Source organism: Bos indicus, chromosome X, assembly GCF_029378745.1.
Source record: "Bos indicus isolate NIAB-ARS_2022 breed Sahiwal x Tharparkar chromosome X, NIAB-ARS_B.indTharparkar_mat_pri_1.0, whole genome shotgun sequence".
NCBI lineage: Eukaryota > Metazoa > Chordata > Mammalia > Artiodactyla > Bovidae > Bos > Bos indicus.
In genome coordinates, this window is record NC_091789.1 from 58,627,214 (window position 1) to 58,643,349 (window position 16,136).

General features: G+C 41.0%; 1 protein-coding gene across 1 annotated transcript; it reads left to right on the top strand.

The window, feature by feature from the left end:
• The first annotated feature begins 10,239 nt into the window (after nt 1-10,239).
• Nucleotides 10,240-13,373, top strand: LOC139181341 (major centromere autoantigen B-like). The gene is made up of 2 exons (XM_070784444.1): nt 10,240-10,821; nt 13,184-13,373. Exons 1-2 carry the CDS (start codon nt 10,471-10,473, stop codon nt 13,208-13,210), a joined length of 378 nt encoding a protein of 125 aa, XP_070640545.1. The 5' UTR covers nt 10,240-10,470; the 3' UTR covers nt 13,211-13,373.
• Nucleotides 13,374-16,136: the final 2,763 nt, after the last annotated feature.

Consider the following 16,136-nt stretch of genomic DNA (forward strand, 5'->3'; position numbering starts at 1 on the left):
CCCTGGAGAAGGGAAAGACTACCCACTCCAGTATTCTGGCCTAGAGAATTCCATGGATAGTCCATGGGGTTGCAAAGAGTAGGACACGACTGAGCCACTTTCACTTCACTTTCACAAAACCACATTAGTTTCCTGTTCAGGTTTCCTGAACACTATCCATCTAATAATGGCTTCAGATTTGTGACCCAAGTACACATCAGTGGACCCAATCATGGGTTATATAAAACAATCTCATGCTTCATATCACCCACAAACCACAGATGTAATTAGAAAATTTAAAGGATAGTCTTAAGCAGCTGACAAGATGAAACAAAATAATACCAGCTTGGATTACATATCTCAAGTGAGTAGTCTAGGCTATCAACACACCAATTCTGCCCCTCTCCCAAAGGCCCTTATGCCATATGTTTGATCGTGCTATCTACCTTCTTCCTTCAGTTATATATCTTTATTTTATAGTATTGACACTTTGATCTATGTAGTAGACATTGCGAGGGCCTTCCATATCATCTTACATTTTTCTGAAGACCCAAATAGGTGGGAAATCAAAATAGCATTTAAACATTTACTGGTTTACTATAAATGATGCAACTCAGGAATAGTGAAGTAGAAGAAATGCATAAGCTAAAATATGGGGTAGTTTCATGGAGCTTCCATGCCCTTCCCAGTATTTTGATGTTGGGAAACTTAGAGGCTTCCCATATCCTGTCATTTAGGGATTTTTCATGGAGACATAAGAGAAGTGGATTTGATCCCTGAGTCGAGAAGACCCCCTTGAAGAGGGCATGGCAACCTAATCCAGTATTCTTCCTGGAGAATCCCATGGACAGAGGAACCTGGCAGGTTACTGTCCATAGGGTCGCAAAGAGTAGGACATGACTGAGGTGACTTTGCATGCATGCACAATTGGAGATTTAATTATGTGGACACCATTGATAAAGTCATTGGCCATTGGTGATTAAAATCAATCTCCAACCCCTCTCCCATCCCTAGAAATTAGTACATGAGACTGAAAGTTCCAAACCTCTAATAATGGCTTGGTCTTTCTGGTGACCAGCCCCAATCTTGAAGCTATCTAGGGTCTAGGCAAGAGTCATCTCATTAGCATAAACCCAGGTATGGTTTCAAGGGGCTTGCTATGAGTAATAAAAGAAGTTTATATCACCCCTACAACTCAGAAAATTCCTAGGGTTTTAGTAGTTCTGTGTCAGAAACTGGGGATATGCTTCCCATTTTTACCACATTTGTGTAAATTGCTTGCCCCTTCAGGACTTGCTCAAGGCAAATCTTCCACTTCCCAGCTATACCACTATCATTTGTTGATGAAATGTTCACCTCCAACTTTATGGTTTAATGGGTTAAGCAACACTCAATTCATCAGAGTTATTTTTGATTACATGAGTGTTTGGTGACCCATGGTCAAGCATCAGCTTGTTCTAGAGTTCAAGATCAGAAAAGAAGTTGCTGCTAAAAGGATAGTGATGAAGGGAAATCTCAGTAGCCAAGACTTCAAGCACTGTATCCAATTGCTTACTTTCCCTGAAATGAAACGTGAAAAGAAATATGCATTTACCCTAGTTAATGGACAATGGTTAATGTTTTGCCTGAATGTTTGGGAACATGGTAAGGACGTGGATGCAAAACAGGTAATAAGGAAATCTGAAGAAGGGGTATGTATGTAACTCTCTGCAAATGATCATGGAGCATGAAGATATTTCTGTCCAGTATGAATCCTTACCAAAAAGCAATATTAGCAGAATGTAAATTTAATAATTAGGAGGATAAGACGATGCAAACTGTGGATGTCAATCAGTCACTTTTCCCATATATTCCTGTCCTTGCCAGATGAGATCATGAAGAAAGTGGCTATATCAAATAATATGAAGTTTATGCATGGGCTCAGAAACACGGACCTCTATTCAAGTTCAATGTGACCACAGGTACAGCAGATACCAACACTGAGATTCAAATAAGGCGTTTCACCTCAGGTTAACTAACAAGTTATTTGGGTTTACTTTGTTTACATTGGACCACATACACTATAGAAAGGGTATTGCTTTGTCCTCACAGGAATAGACATTGACTCTAAATGTGGCTTTGTCTTCCTTGTCCACAGTGCTTTTGCCAAAACTATCATCTGTTAACTTAGACTGCCATATGTACCATGGTGATATCCTACATAGCATCAGTTCAGTTCAGTTCAGTTCCGTCATGTCTGATTCTTTGCTTCTGACCAAAAAACTAATTTCAAACCAAACTAAATGTGATGATGGGCTGATACTCATGAAACTCAGTGGTCTGACCATATTTCCCATTACTTTGAAATAGCTGGTCTAATAGCAAGTGAAAGGGCCTTTTGATGACTCCGTTTCAGAACCAGCTAGATGACAACACTTTGTAGAGTAGGACAATGTGCTTTGTGATGTGGTATATGTTCTAAATCAGCATCCAAAATGTGAGGCAGTTTCTCCTGTAGTCTGGATTCACAGGTTGGGGAATCAAGGAATGAAAATGACTGGAATCCTCTCATTACTCCCCTACTAATCCACTGGCATAAGTCTTGCTTCCTGTCCCTGTGAACTAGGCGCTCCTGGTTCAAATGAATGAACACTTCCACTGAGGGGATACAACAATGGTTCCACTAGACTTGTAGTTGAGATTGCCATCTGGCTACCTTGGTGCCACTGAATGAATAGGAAAAAAGAGGGGTTAGAGTACTGGTAGAGGTGGTAGATCCTGACCATCAAGAGGAAATGGCATTGCTACACAAAATGGGGATTTGTAATGCAGGAGTTTCCCAGGGATGCCTCTCAGTACTGCTATACCTGAGCAGGACCTGATGGGGCTTTCCTAGGGAGACATCCCCAGGTACTTTGCTAGTCTCTTATCTGTAGAGAAGGCCTCCTATTCCTTCCCTGAGTTCCAGTCAAGCAAGACAAAATAATAGTACTTCAACCATTAAACAAAGTGAAGAACATTTAGTTCCTCTTCAAGGGCTATAGATAATATTCTGAGCCAAGTCCTTTGAGCTGTTTTACAGATACTGAAACCCCATCATCACCAGGTGGAAGAAGTTAACTGCATCCTGCCCACAAGCACATAGACCTCAGAATGGTTGGAATCAGAAGATTGATGATGTGCACTCTCAATTACCTCACCAGAAATAAATCAGAAGAATGTTCACAAGCTGATCACATACCCCACAACCCACCACGCTATTCCCTCACCCTGTCTTTAAATATCTTTCTTTGAAAGCCACTGGGGAGTTTGTGCCTTTTGAGCACTAGCTACCTGGACTCCTTACTTGGTGCCCAGCAATAATGCTGCACTGTCCTTCACCGCAACCTGGTGTCAGTAGATTGGCTTTACTGTATACAGGCAAGCAGATCCAAGTTTGGTTCAGTAACATTCCTATGTCCTGTGAACAAAATCAATGGAAAACTATAACAGCCCATACAAACAGAACTGCTAATAGTCCAGACCCTCTAGAAAGGAAAAATTAGGTCATTCCACCTAGTCCAGACCCTCTAGAAAGGAAAAATTAGGTCATTACACCAGGCAAGGAAATTAACCCAGCTAAGGGACTTGCTTACAGCAATGAGAATATAAAATGGGTATTAGAAGAAGATTGGTGAAAACACCAGTTATGACCACCAGGGTTTTCCAGTTGAAAACTCCAGGGTTGTAATAGTCATGAGTATTTTTGCTTATTTTGATATCAATATATCTGTATTTTACTAGCTATTTTTCTTCAACCTTCCTTTCCCCTTATTCCTTCCTATTAATTAATATATAGCATATGCTAATAATGGTTAATTTTTTTTCAGGGTACAAGTTACCAGACATTAAAGTGGTCTGAGAAGAAAAATAAGCATCTCACCTAAGATGGATGAAGGGAATTGTACGGTCTTTTATGAAGGGAGTTTGCATGTTCTGATTTTTACACAGGAGAGTTGCATCATGATAGGCTGAAGCATGGCTTTTCTCTTTTCTTTAGTTGAAGTGTGTATGGATGCCAAGTTGACAAGGGCTGGACTGTGAAAGCACTAAAATGTGTCAACTTGGCCAAGCCAAACTCCATTTCCCATAATCGTTTACTTTGCATGTTGCAAGTTAGGGTTGATCACCATAAAATGAAAATCTGATTTGAAACAGTAGCCATGTTTTACTCTTGGAAGAATGATGTAGTCAGGCACCATGTTGTAGATCATAAACTGCTGCTTCCCCTTGTTGACAATGGCAGTGGCCAGGCTCACAACTTGAGCATTCAGGGTCATATTTCTCTAGCTTCTCTAATTTCTGGGCCAAGTTCAAGAGGGACTTTGTAACAAGAGTTACATTTCTCCAGCAAATTTTTAGGGTTGATGATAGACAAATTCTGACCTAGGATCCAATGAAAGAAAGGAAGATGCAGGTTCCATCTTTTTGTGTGTTTCAATTTTCCCCTACATTTCTTGAGTTCGTATTTATTCTTCCTTCCTGGCCTTGTGTCCTGTGGGTTGAGAATCATCACCAGATGCAACAATAATGGCTGAATCAAAATTGTTTTACCAGTTTTTACAATAGTGTAAGTCTAATTCCATTGTATTTCTCTTCTTCCTGAGAGAAAAAGTCAAGGACACTCTGAGAGGACAAGAGCATTTTGAAGGGGCAATGTGAAAACTGTCCTTTCAAGTCAGGTGTCTGATGCCTTTCTTTTGGTGTACACCTTACATCCTTCCTCTTCCTTTCTTGAGAAAAGCCCACCCAGTGTGTCCCCTTCCGATGCTTTCAGCTACATAGTTTGTTCAGTTCAGTTCAGTCACTCAGTCATGACTGACTCATTGCGACTCCATGGACTGCAGCACCCCAGGCTTCACGGTCCATCACTCACTCCCTGAGCTTACTCTAACTCATGTCCATCAAGTCAGTGATGCCATCCAACCATCTCATCCTCTGTCATCCCCTTCTCCTCCCACCTTCAGTCTTTCCCAGCATCAGGGTCTTTTTCACCGAGTCAGTTCTTCACATCAGGTGGCCAAAGTATTGGAGTTTCAGCTTCAGCATCAGTCCTTCCAATGAATATTCAGGACTGATTTCCTTTACGATGTACTGGTTGGATCTCCTTGCAGTCTAAGGGAATGTCAAGAGTCTTTTTCAACAGCAGAGTTCAAAAGCATCGTTTCTTCAGCACTCAGCTTTCTTTATAGTCCAACTCTCACACCCATACATGACTACTGGAAAAACCATAGCCTTGACTAGATGGACCTTTGTCAGCAAAGTAATGTCTCTGCTTTTTAATATGCTGTCTAGGTTGGTCATAGCTTTTCTTCCAAGGATCCAAGTTTCATGGCTTCAGTCGCCATCTGCAGTGATTTTGGAGCCCCCCAAAATAGTCTCTCACTGGTTCCATTGTTTCCCCATCTATTTGCCATGAAGTGATGAGACCAGATGCCATGATCTTTGTTTTTTGAGTGTTGAGTTTTAAGCCAGCTTTTTCACTCTCCTCTTTCACTTTCATCAAGAGGCTCATTAGTTATTCTTCACTTTCTGCCATATGGGTGGTGTCATCTGTGTATCTGATGTTATTGATATCTCTCCTGGTAATCTTGATTCCAGCTTATGCTTCATCCAGCTTGGCATTTTGCATGATGTAATCTGCAGAGTGACAATATACAGCCTTGTCATACTCCTTTCCCAATTTGGAACCAGTCCTGTTCCGTGTCTGATTCTAACTGTTCCTTCTTAACTTGCATACATATTTGTCAGGAGGCAAATGGTATTCCCATCTCCTGAAGAATTTTTCCACAGTTTGTTGTGATCCACACAGTCAAAGGCTTTGGCATAGTCAATAAAGCAGAAGTAGGTGTTTTTCTGGAATTCTCTTATTTTTTCACAACAGATGTTGGCAATTTGATCTCTGGTTCTTCTGACTTTTCTAAATCCAGCTTGAACATCTGGAAGTTCACAGTTCATGTACTGTTAAAATCTAGCTTGGAGAATTTTTGAGCATTACTTTGCTAGCGTGTGAGATGAATGCTATTGCGCGGTAGTTTGAATATTCTTTGTCTTGCCTTTCTTTGGGATTGGAATGAAAACTGATCTTTTCCAGTCTTGTGGCCACTTCTGAGCTTTCCAAATTTGCTGGCATATTGAGTGCAGCACTTTCACAGCATCATCTCTTAGGATTTGAAATAGCTCAACTGGAATTCCATCACCTCCACTAGCTTGGTTCATAGTGATGCTTCCTAAGGCCCACTTGACTTCACATTCCAGGATGTCTGGCTCTAAGTGAATGATTACACCATCGTGGTTATCTGGGTCATGAAGATCTTTTCTGTATAGTTCTTCTGTGTATTCTTGCCACTTCTTAAGATCTTCTGCTTCTGTTAGGTCCATACCATTTCTGTCCTTTATTGTGCCCATCTTTGCATGAAATGTTCCCTTGGTATCTCTAATTTTCTTAAAGAGATCTCTAGCCTTTCCCATTCTATTGTTTTCCTCTATTTCTTTGCACTGATCACTGAGGAAGGCTTTCTTATCTCTCCTTGCTATTTTTTGGAACTCAACATTCAAATGGGTATATCTTTCCTTTTGTTTAGCTTCTCTTCCTTTCTCAACTATTTCTAAGGCCTCCTCAGACAACCATTTTGCCTTGCTATTTTTTGGAACTCAACATTCAAATGGGTATATCTTTCCTTTTGTTTAGCTTCTCTTCCTTTCTCAACTATTTCTAAGGCCTCCTCAGACAACCATTTTGCCTTTTTGGCTTTCTTTTTCTTGGGGATGGTGTTGATCACTGCCTCCTCTACAATGTCACAAACCTCCATCCATAGTTCTTCAGGCACTCTATCAGATCTAATCCCTTGAATCTATTTGTCACTTCCCCTGTATAATCATTAGGGGTTTGATTTAGGTCATATCTGAATGGCCTAGTGGTTTCCCCTACTTTCTTTAATTTAAGTCTGAATTTTGCAATAAGGAGTTTATGATCTGAGCCACAGTCAGCTCCCAGTTTTTTTTTTTCCTGACTGTATAGAGTTTCTTAGTCTTTGGTTGCAAAGGATATAATCAATCTAATTTCGGTATGGACCATCTGGTGATATCCATGTGTAGAGTCTTGTGTTGTTGGAAGAGGGTGTTTGCTATGACCAGTGTGTTCTCTTGGCAAAACTCTATTAACCTTTGCCCTGCTTCATTTTGTACTCCAAGGGCAAATTTGCCTGTTATTCCAGGTATCTCTTGACTTTTTCCTTTTGCATTCCAGTCCCCTATTATGAAAAGGACATCTTTTTTGGGCAAGTTACTACATAGATGGTAGTAAATGTATTACATGTAATGATAGTTTAGTTATAGATCCACCTCACATTTGGTCTTTTCTCCCAGAAAAGACCTTGAGCTTCTCATTTTGGGGGATTATGGCACTTATTTCTCAGTCCCTGTTAATGCTTTTGGTCAAAAGTGGAGGAAGAGTGTTGGAGACACCTTAGTCTGGTCTTTCTGATTCCTTTACTTGGGGCCACTGACTTTCTCTGTGGCTAATTAACCTTCAGATGTCATGTTGCCCTCCAAGTTGGATAGAAAAGAAGTAATCTTGTTTAAATGCTGATTAGACATCAGGAAACCTTGGGTGGAGACTTGACTCTGCCATTAATTTTCATGACCTTTAGCAAGCCAGTTAGGTGCTCTGGGACATTGATTTTCTCTGTATCTGGTTAGTTACCTTGCTACATTCCCTTCAAATTTAAATCAAATTTTTTTGACAATGCCATGGTCCCTTCTTGAGGTGAGACCAAAGACAAAAGTAACTACCATATGATCCAGCTATCCCTCTTCTGAGTATTCATACAAAAAAATATGAAAACACTAATTTGAAAAGATATATGTAGCCCTTTGTTCATGGCAATATTATTTACAATAGCAAAGATATGGAAACAACCTTAGTGGTGACAATAAATAAATGAATGGATAAAGAAGATGCAGTGTATATGTGTGTGTGTGTGTGTGTGTGTGTGTGTGTGTGTGTGTGTGTACACTAGCCATTAAAAAGAGAAAGACATGTATCATACAGTTTCACTCAATACTGGATTGTAAAAGCCAAACAAACAAACATAATAAATAAAGAAAAAACCAAAAGCAAACACCTAGATACAGAGAGCAGAGTAGTGGTCACCAGAGGGTAACCACTGAGGGGGAGGAGAAAATGGGTAAAGAGGATCAACCATACTGTTACCAAAACTCAGGTTTGCTGCTCACCTCTTGAAAGCCAGTACTCAGGAGGCAAACTTGGTGGAAAGGAAAGTTTGCTTTTGTCCAGTCTGCAGCTGGGGGAGAAGGCAGACTCATGTCCAAAGGCCAACTCCCTCCTGACAATCTGTAGGCAGTAGCTTTTAAGAGGGAGTTTCAGGATGTATAGTCAGAGGGAGGGGGACATGTAGAAATAGCCCAGTCAGCTTTAACAGTCATCTTGAAATTGGTCACGTGGTGGTCTATCAATATCATCTTGATTGTTCTAAGTACAGTTAATCTTCAGTTCCAGAGTTGGCTTGTCCCATTTTCTTGACGCCAGTTCTCAGAATTGTGGCAGCTTATGTCATGGCTACAGTCTGGACATCATGTAATTAACCCTTTCACCTGGTGGGCAATTCAGTATCTACAAAACAGTTCAAAGGATATGTCTCAGGATATTGTCTATAGATTTTGAAGAGGAATAAAAGTCCTTGACTTTGTTTATTGACTATTATTATTCCGTCTGGCTTGACTGCTTTTCTTTACTTCTGCTTTTTCTCACTTCTATGATTAAATTTATTCTTTGACAAAGTTTTTCTATAGACAAAAAGCAGGCAGAGGACATGGTGTGTGTGTGTGTGTGTGTGGTGTGGGGGGCGGGAGTGTGTGTGTGGGGTGTTCTGTCCTGGGGGGGCCTGATAGGCTCCTGCTCTGTTTCTATATGGTGATAAATGGAAAGTAAATTTTTGATGCTGAGCATGTTACTGTGTATTAAGAAGTGGAAATTCCATGTCATACACATGAAACTTATATAATGTTATGAACTAATTTTACTTCAATAAAAATACATTAGTTTTTTTTTAATTCATTGAAATTTGGTTGAAATGATGAAAGGTATTTATCAGTGTTATTTTTCTGGTATATGATATTTCATAATTCATTTCCTATGGCTCTCTAAAATATTTTTCAGTTACAAAATGTTTTAATTTTCAGAATAAATACAAAAAAGTGACCTATCTTTTTAAAAAATTTGCTTTTTACACATAGTTTCTTGGTTTAGTGGGTCTGAATGCAGCAGAAAGCCTTAGTTTACTCAGATCATCCTAGGAAGGCTGCCCTTTTAAAGCCTTTTATGGTTGCCCTCTTGAAGAAGGCAATGGCACCCCACTCCACTACTCTTGCCTGGAAAATCCCATGGACGGAGGAGCCTGGTAGGCTGCAGTCCATGGGGTTGCGAAGAGTCAGACACGACTGGGCGTCTTCACTTTCACTTTTCACTTTCATGCATTGGAGAAGGAAATGGCAACCCACTCCAATGTTCTTGCCTGGAGAATCCCAGGGAAAGAGGAGCCTGGTGGGCTGCCATCCATGGGGTCGCACAAAGTCGGAAACGACTGAAGTGACTTAGCAGCAGCAGCAGCAGCATGGTTGCCTTAAATAAGCATTCTCTTTTCTGTATGCATTCTTTAGAGGCTTGGTGTGTTTTTTGCAGCATTGATTAAACTTCCAGCTCCTGTTTCTAACATTTCTTCAACCCTCTGTTCTGATTGATGCCATTTTAACTTCATATGTTCTTTATTATTAAGGAATTTTAATAATGTTAAGAAGGCTAAAATCTTTACTCTCTTCTTGGAAGTTATTGCCACTGCTGAGATCTGAGCTATACAATTTTTAATGACTCTGTCCCTACTGACAGGAGCTGGCCTTTGATGAAATGGGGAGAGGGGATTACAGTTCTTGATTGGAATACTACAGTTTTGCTGACAATTATGAAATTAACAGGACTTGTGAACTTGTGTGGTCCTAAAGGCCAAACAAGGACTTTAACGTCTCAAAGATATAGGAGATTTCGAGTAACCCAGAACCTAGGGGCCTTGATCACTCACTGGACACCAGGTATGTCAATCCTCACTTCTCAGCAAATGAGCTTAGGGCTCGCTGATGACGAAATCGCTCCTTTGTTGACCCTTCAAGGTTCAGCTCCTATCACCCGCCCCTCTGATTCTTTCATAACTTGGCCACCGCCACCGTGGCAACAGTCTCTGTGAGCTCTACCTGTTGCGGGGCCCCTTCAGGCACCTTTTTAGACTTCTGTTACCTGTTCAACCGCCTTCTCTGTCACCCCACCACCTCCCTGTAGCCCCTGCTGCCAACAGCGTCCAGTTAGTGGCAGTCACTTTGGTGGCCGCCATTTTCACCACAGTCCTTTCTGCACTTGATCACAACTTGGGTCCAAGCAGGGACAAGTAGGTTCTTGCCGCCATGTCAACCACGCAGGAGCAAGACCCAGCTCATAGTAGCCAGAATGTAGTTGATGGTGGGGAGGACCGTGATCCTGGACTCACTGGCGTCCCTGTGATTCCCCTTGCCGAAGGGTCAGATGGGATCGCGGGGACTGCTGCCTTTCTGGCTTCACAGGCAGTTGCCAGAGCTCTTCTGGAGGAGGGTGCTAGGCAGCAGGCCACCCAGCCCACAATCAAGGAGAACAGGGACACCCCCTCAGCAGAGCAAGAGGAGGACCCAGAGGAGGGTGAAGAGGAGGAGGAGGAAGAGGAGCTGGACTATGACAGCATGGAGAAAGATGAATACAAGGAGAAAGACCATGATGATGAGGTACAGGAGGAGGGCAGAGAAAGCATAGTAGGGGCCCATGAGTTACCCATGGCAGGGTTTTGATCCCTGTTCCAGGATCTGGTCCATTCCGTTCTATGCAGTATCATTATAATAACCACGTCTTGGTTCACTCTGATTCAGGCTGCATAATGGTCAAGTGTGGCTCTCAAGAGCTTGAAGATCCGGGAGAGGGATCCATACCTTGGGAGGGCAAGGGTCTGGCAGAGGGAGCAGAGAACTAGGGTGGGAGGGGTAAGTACCTGATAGAGGGAACCGCCCCCTAAATGCCTGGGGAACTTGCCGATGGGACAGCATGCTAGAAGGTAGAGGAACCCGAGAAGCTCAAGGTCGAGGAGGGCAATTCCCTGACTGATGCAGATGTATTCTGTGCACTGGAGGGGCCTATGCAACCGAGGAGACTGAAACCCACAGGAGGCAGCCGATTCCTGAGGCCCTTGTGGCCCCTGTTGGGGCATCCGGCTAAAGGCAGGCCACACTCAGTGCTGGCCTCTAGCGGTTAAGCAGAGGGTCAAAGCTCTCAAAAATCTCCAGGCACAATTTGCACAAGTGGAATCCCAATTCTATGAAGACCTTTATGGTCTCAACCAAAAGTATGCTGTCTTCTACCAACCTCTGTTTGATAAGAGAGCTGACATCATCAATAAAATTCATGAACCCACAGAAGGTGAATGTCAGTGGCAAGTACCTGTTCCAGAAGCAGCTTGGGAGGAGATGGAAAGAGAGCCTGAACGGAAGGGGCAAACAAAGGGCATCCCTTGCTTTTGGTTGAGGGCACTTAAAGATTCTCTGTAGCATGACCCAGGGAAATGATGAACTTGTAACAGATCACCTGAAAGATGTAAAAATAAAATTCTCAGGGGTCCGAAAACCAATGAGCTTCACCTTAAGAATTCCTCTTTAAGTCAGACGAATACTTTTTCAACAAAGTTCTGATGAACACATACCAAATGCGGTCAGACCCAGATGATTCTGATCCCTTCTTCTCCAAAGGACCAGAAATAATCAGCAGCACAGGGTGTGAGATCTACTGGATAGATGGTAAAGACCTCACCCTGAAAACCCTGAAGCTGCAGAAATGTGAGGGCCCTGGAAGTGTTGCTCTAACCACTAGGAAGGTGCCTCGTTAGTTTTTCTGCACCTACTTCTCTCCTCCTGAGGGTAGAATACTGGAGGTGATTGTAAATTGGGTTATTTTTTCCATGAAGTCTGGTCCCAAAGTCCATATTATTTTTCATGAAAGAAGCTAGTAATTATCAATATGAAAATTCTAATGAAGAGGTCCAAGAACTTGAAGGCAAGGAGGGAAAGAAGATGAAAATGAAGAACCAGAAAAAGAACCTTGAAAGGATCCAAATCCAATAGAGTGCAGCCTGGGAGAGTCCAGGTTGAGTGTGATCCAACCATTTCTGCCATACACATGTTATATTCTTAAATTTTCTTGATAAACAATAAAACTTGTTTTAAAATTATTTTTATACATCAGTTTTAGGGTTAATAATTTTCACATTCACTAGATAGTATAGAGTGCAGAGTATTCTGAATTGTACATCTTTCATAGGTATACATTCTTTGAGCTGTAATGATAAGACTTAACACAGGTGAGAAATTTATCAGGCCTGGTAACTGAGACCATATTTGTTTAGAACACAGTTGCCAGCACTAAGTAGCAAAAGTGACCGGAACATGCATTAGAGATGGGAGTTTGTCATTTGGTGGCCACTAAGTACTTTTTCTTATATTAACAAGGACACAATGCCTTTGATAATGTGACTACCTAAAAATTGCAAAAAGATAAGAATTTCAAGTAAGATCTCATTTAATGACTTATATCTAAGTGTTTATTTAAACTTTTGTATTTCATGTGTAAGGCAAAATAAAATTAGTTATACTAAGATTTTGGTTATTGAATTATTAATTTAACTTACATCCCTTCTATCATTTTTCTTCCTTCTTTTTTTTTTCTTTCTCCTTTTACAGATATGGACTCTGAGGGTCTGGGAGATTAAGAGATTATGGTTTATGGAAAGAGCACAGTATTTTAAGGTGGAAAGACATTTATATCCCTGTCTGGTGTTCTCCTTTCCCCCACCTCACCAGCCAAAAAAAAAAATAATGATAACAAACATTTTTGGCATTTGACAAGTCAAAGACTAGATTGGTGTGATCAGTTGATTGAACACATGTTCAGTTGACAGACAAACACCCTGATACCCAAGGGTCTGGTTTACAAGAGGAAAATTGTGTTTTCTCTTGTTGAAACAACAAATATATACAGGATTGACTATTATTAGATTTAGAAAGTCACTGTTGTGTTTAATTGTTCTTTTATTTCTTCCTACAGTTTGAAGGCTTAGAAAGACTTGGATGAAAGAGAAACAGTGGATTGATTCATCACAGATATGAGATTTTCTGATTTTTAGTAGTCTGTGGGAAATTTATCAAGGCTGATTTGTTCCAAAATTCTTCACCCAAAAAGTAACATCTCTGATATCTAATTTTTCTGTTTTCTCTGATATGTCTGACAGAATTAGTTCAAGTTGAAAATAAAAAGCTTTTTAAAAATGAATAAGCTTCAAATTTTTTTTATATAAATAACCTGATTCAAATCTATCTTTGTATCTTTCTGTTCTGGCCCACCCTACTGTCGTTGAAAGGGATCATTTTCAACCCTGTTTTAAGTTCTTTTATTGCGTCCTCTAATTGAAGTGGGCTTTCTAGATGATAATAGTGGTAAAGAACCTGCCTACCAATGCAGGAGACATAAGAGACATGGGTTCTATTTCTGAATCAGTAACATCCCTGGAGAAGGAAACGGCAACCCACTCCTGTATTCTTGCCTGGAAAATTCCAAAGAGGAGCCTGGCGGGGTACAGTCCATGGGGAAGCAAACAGTCGGGCATGACTGAGCTCACACACACACGCATACACATACACACACACACACACACTCACACACACACACACACACACAGCCAATTGAAACATCAAGTTAAAAACACCTTATGTAAACAGGGATAGAGGTCCAGGCCCTACTGCATTTTATTGAAAGAACCTGATGAATGACTTAGCTTATCTTAAGACCAGATAGTACTGGGCTGTTAGTGGGCTGACATAATATAGTAGCATCAGCATCATTTGGGAACTTGTTAGAATTACAAATTCTCTGGCCCCATTCCAGACATAGTGAATTGGAAATCTGAAGGTAGTCCAGCAACCAGAGTTTTACAAGCCCTTTAGGTGATTCTGAGGCACACTAAAGTTTGAAAAACACGGATTTAGGCTTTATCTATGTTATGACCAGTCTTACTTCACTGACTTGAGACTGTTTCAAGTAAATTGAATAGGACGATAAAGGATGAACTGGGAAAGAGACTAGAATTCTCAGGGATGCAGACACAAGGAAAGATCAGATTCAAAGTAGTAGCAGTGGAGAAAATGGATAAGGGAAAATTCCAGTCTCAGAAGTATACAAACATTAAGATGCCTTGTATACAAGGTCTAGAGACATTCTAAACAATCACCATAAATTGATTACCTATGAATATACATATGGGCTTCCCTTGTGGCTGAGGTGGTAAAGAATCTGCCTGCAATGTAGGAGAGATGCAAGTTTGATCCCTGGGTGGGGAAGATCCCCTGGAGAAGGCAATGGCCACCAACTCCATTATTCTTGCCTGGAGAATCCCATGGACAGAGAAGCCTGGTGGGCTACAGTCCATGAGGTCTCAAAGAGTCAGACATGACTGAGCAGCTCACACACACACACACACACACACACAAACATACATGTAATCAAAGGAATGCATAAGAATTATGCACACATATATAGCAGACAAAAAGTCATGAGAATTATAAACAACTTATTTAGGATAGTGGCTACATCTAATGGAGAGAGTGAATAAAGTTTAATTGGGAAGGGTAACATGGTGGGCTTCAACTCTGCAAACAGCCAAGAGTCCCACGTGTGTGGTTAAGTGGATGTGTGTACTCAGGACATTTGCCTCTCAACCTCAAACCATGCTCTGTGTATCAGGGGCCCTGAATTTGCTCCTCATGTAGACCTAAGTCCTAAGCTCCAAGAGGCCTACATAATCCTCTTCAGAAGGCCTGTGCTTCTGAGGCTTCAGATCACGGCCAAAATAAATATGCCCAGGACTGAGAAGTAGCTTAGAAATAAGGGATATAGGCAGGGAACAGAGGATAAGTTAGTTACATTATATACATATATGCAAGTAAAACCTCTTGAGGTGAGAAATGGCACTCAGTGATTGCAGAGAAGGGGCAGAGGAGAGACTGGGGCCTGGGAAGAGGATCATCGGTCTAGGGTGGTGGATCCATTCTTCCCACATCACTGGAAAAGAACTTAGAGGAGTCCAAGTATGGTGGACAGACTAAAAGCTGGCCCCCAATAATCCCCACCTTCTGGTGTTCACACCCTTGTGTAATCCCTTGTCCTGGACTTTGACAGGACTATTGACTTCCTTCTAACCCATGGAATATAGAAGGGTGAAGATATACATGACTATAGATGAGAGAGATCTTTTGTGTGGCAATTTGTTATGTAACAATAGAAACTTAATACACTGGATCTAGCACAGGGCAGCCCTGGAGACAGGTATCTAGATGTGTAATCTTGAGTATCACTGAACCATTCCTGGTATATACCTGTTACTGACAGATTTGTGTGGTTTTTTTTTTTTAATTTTTTAGTTGGAGTATAGTTGATTCACAATGTAGTGTTAGTTTCTGCTATACAGCAAAGTGAATCAGATATGCACATACATGTATCCACTTTTTTTTAGATTCTTTTCTCATATAGGTCATTACAGAATATTGAGTAGAGTAGCCTATGCTATACAGTAGGTTCTTATTAGTTATATTTTATATCTAATGGAGTCGTGTGTATATGTCAATCTCAATCTCCCATTTATCCCTCCCCCACTTCCTGGTAACCATAAGATTGTTTTCTATGTCTACACCTCTATTTCTGACAAGTTTGTTTTTAAATTTCCTTCATCAATTATATAAGGAAAAACATAAAAATAGACCAACTATTCAAATGCAAATGTAACCATTCAGGTTAATGTGAAGATATTTTATTTAGCACTCTATTAGTTGATTTAAACCTTTTACATATTTCACACACCTTTCACATATGGCATATTATGTGTGTGTGTGTGTGTGTGTGTGTCCTCAGTTGCTTAGTCAGGTCTGGCTCTTTGCGACCCCATTAACTGTAGCCCACCAGGCTCCTCTGGTCATGAGATGTCCCAGATAAGAATACTGGAGTGGGT

What these genes read in the sequence shown, in the direction of transcription:
- LOC139181341 (XM_070784444.1), top strand. Translation starts at nt 10,471, where the DNA reads ATGTCAACCACGCAGGAGCAAGACCCAGCTCATAGTAGCCAGAATGTA. An exon ending in AGAAAGACCATGATGATGAG is followed by an intron (nt 10,822 to 13,183) that starts GTACAGGAGGAG and finishes TTCTTCCTACAG; the next exon opens with TTTGAAGGCTTAGAAAGACT.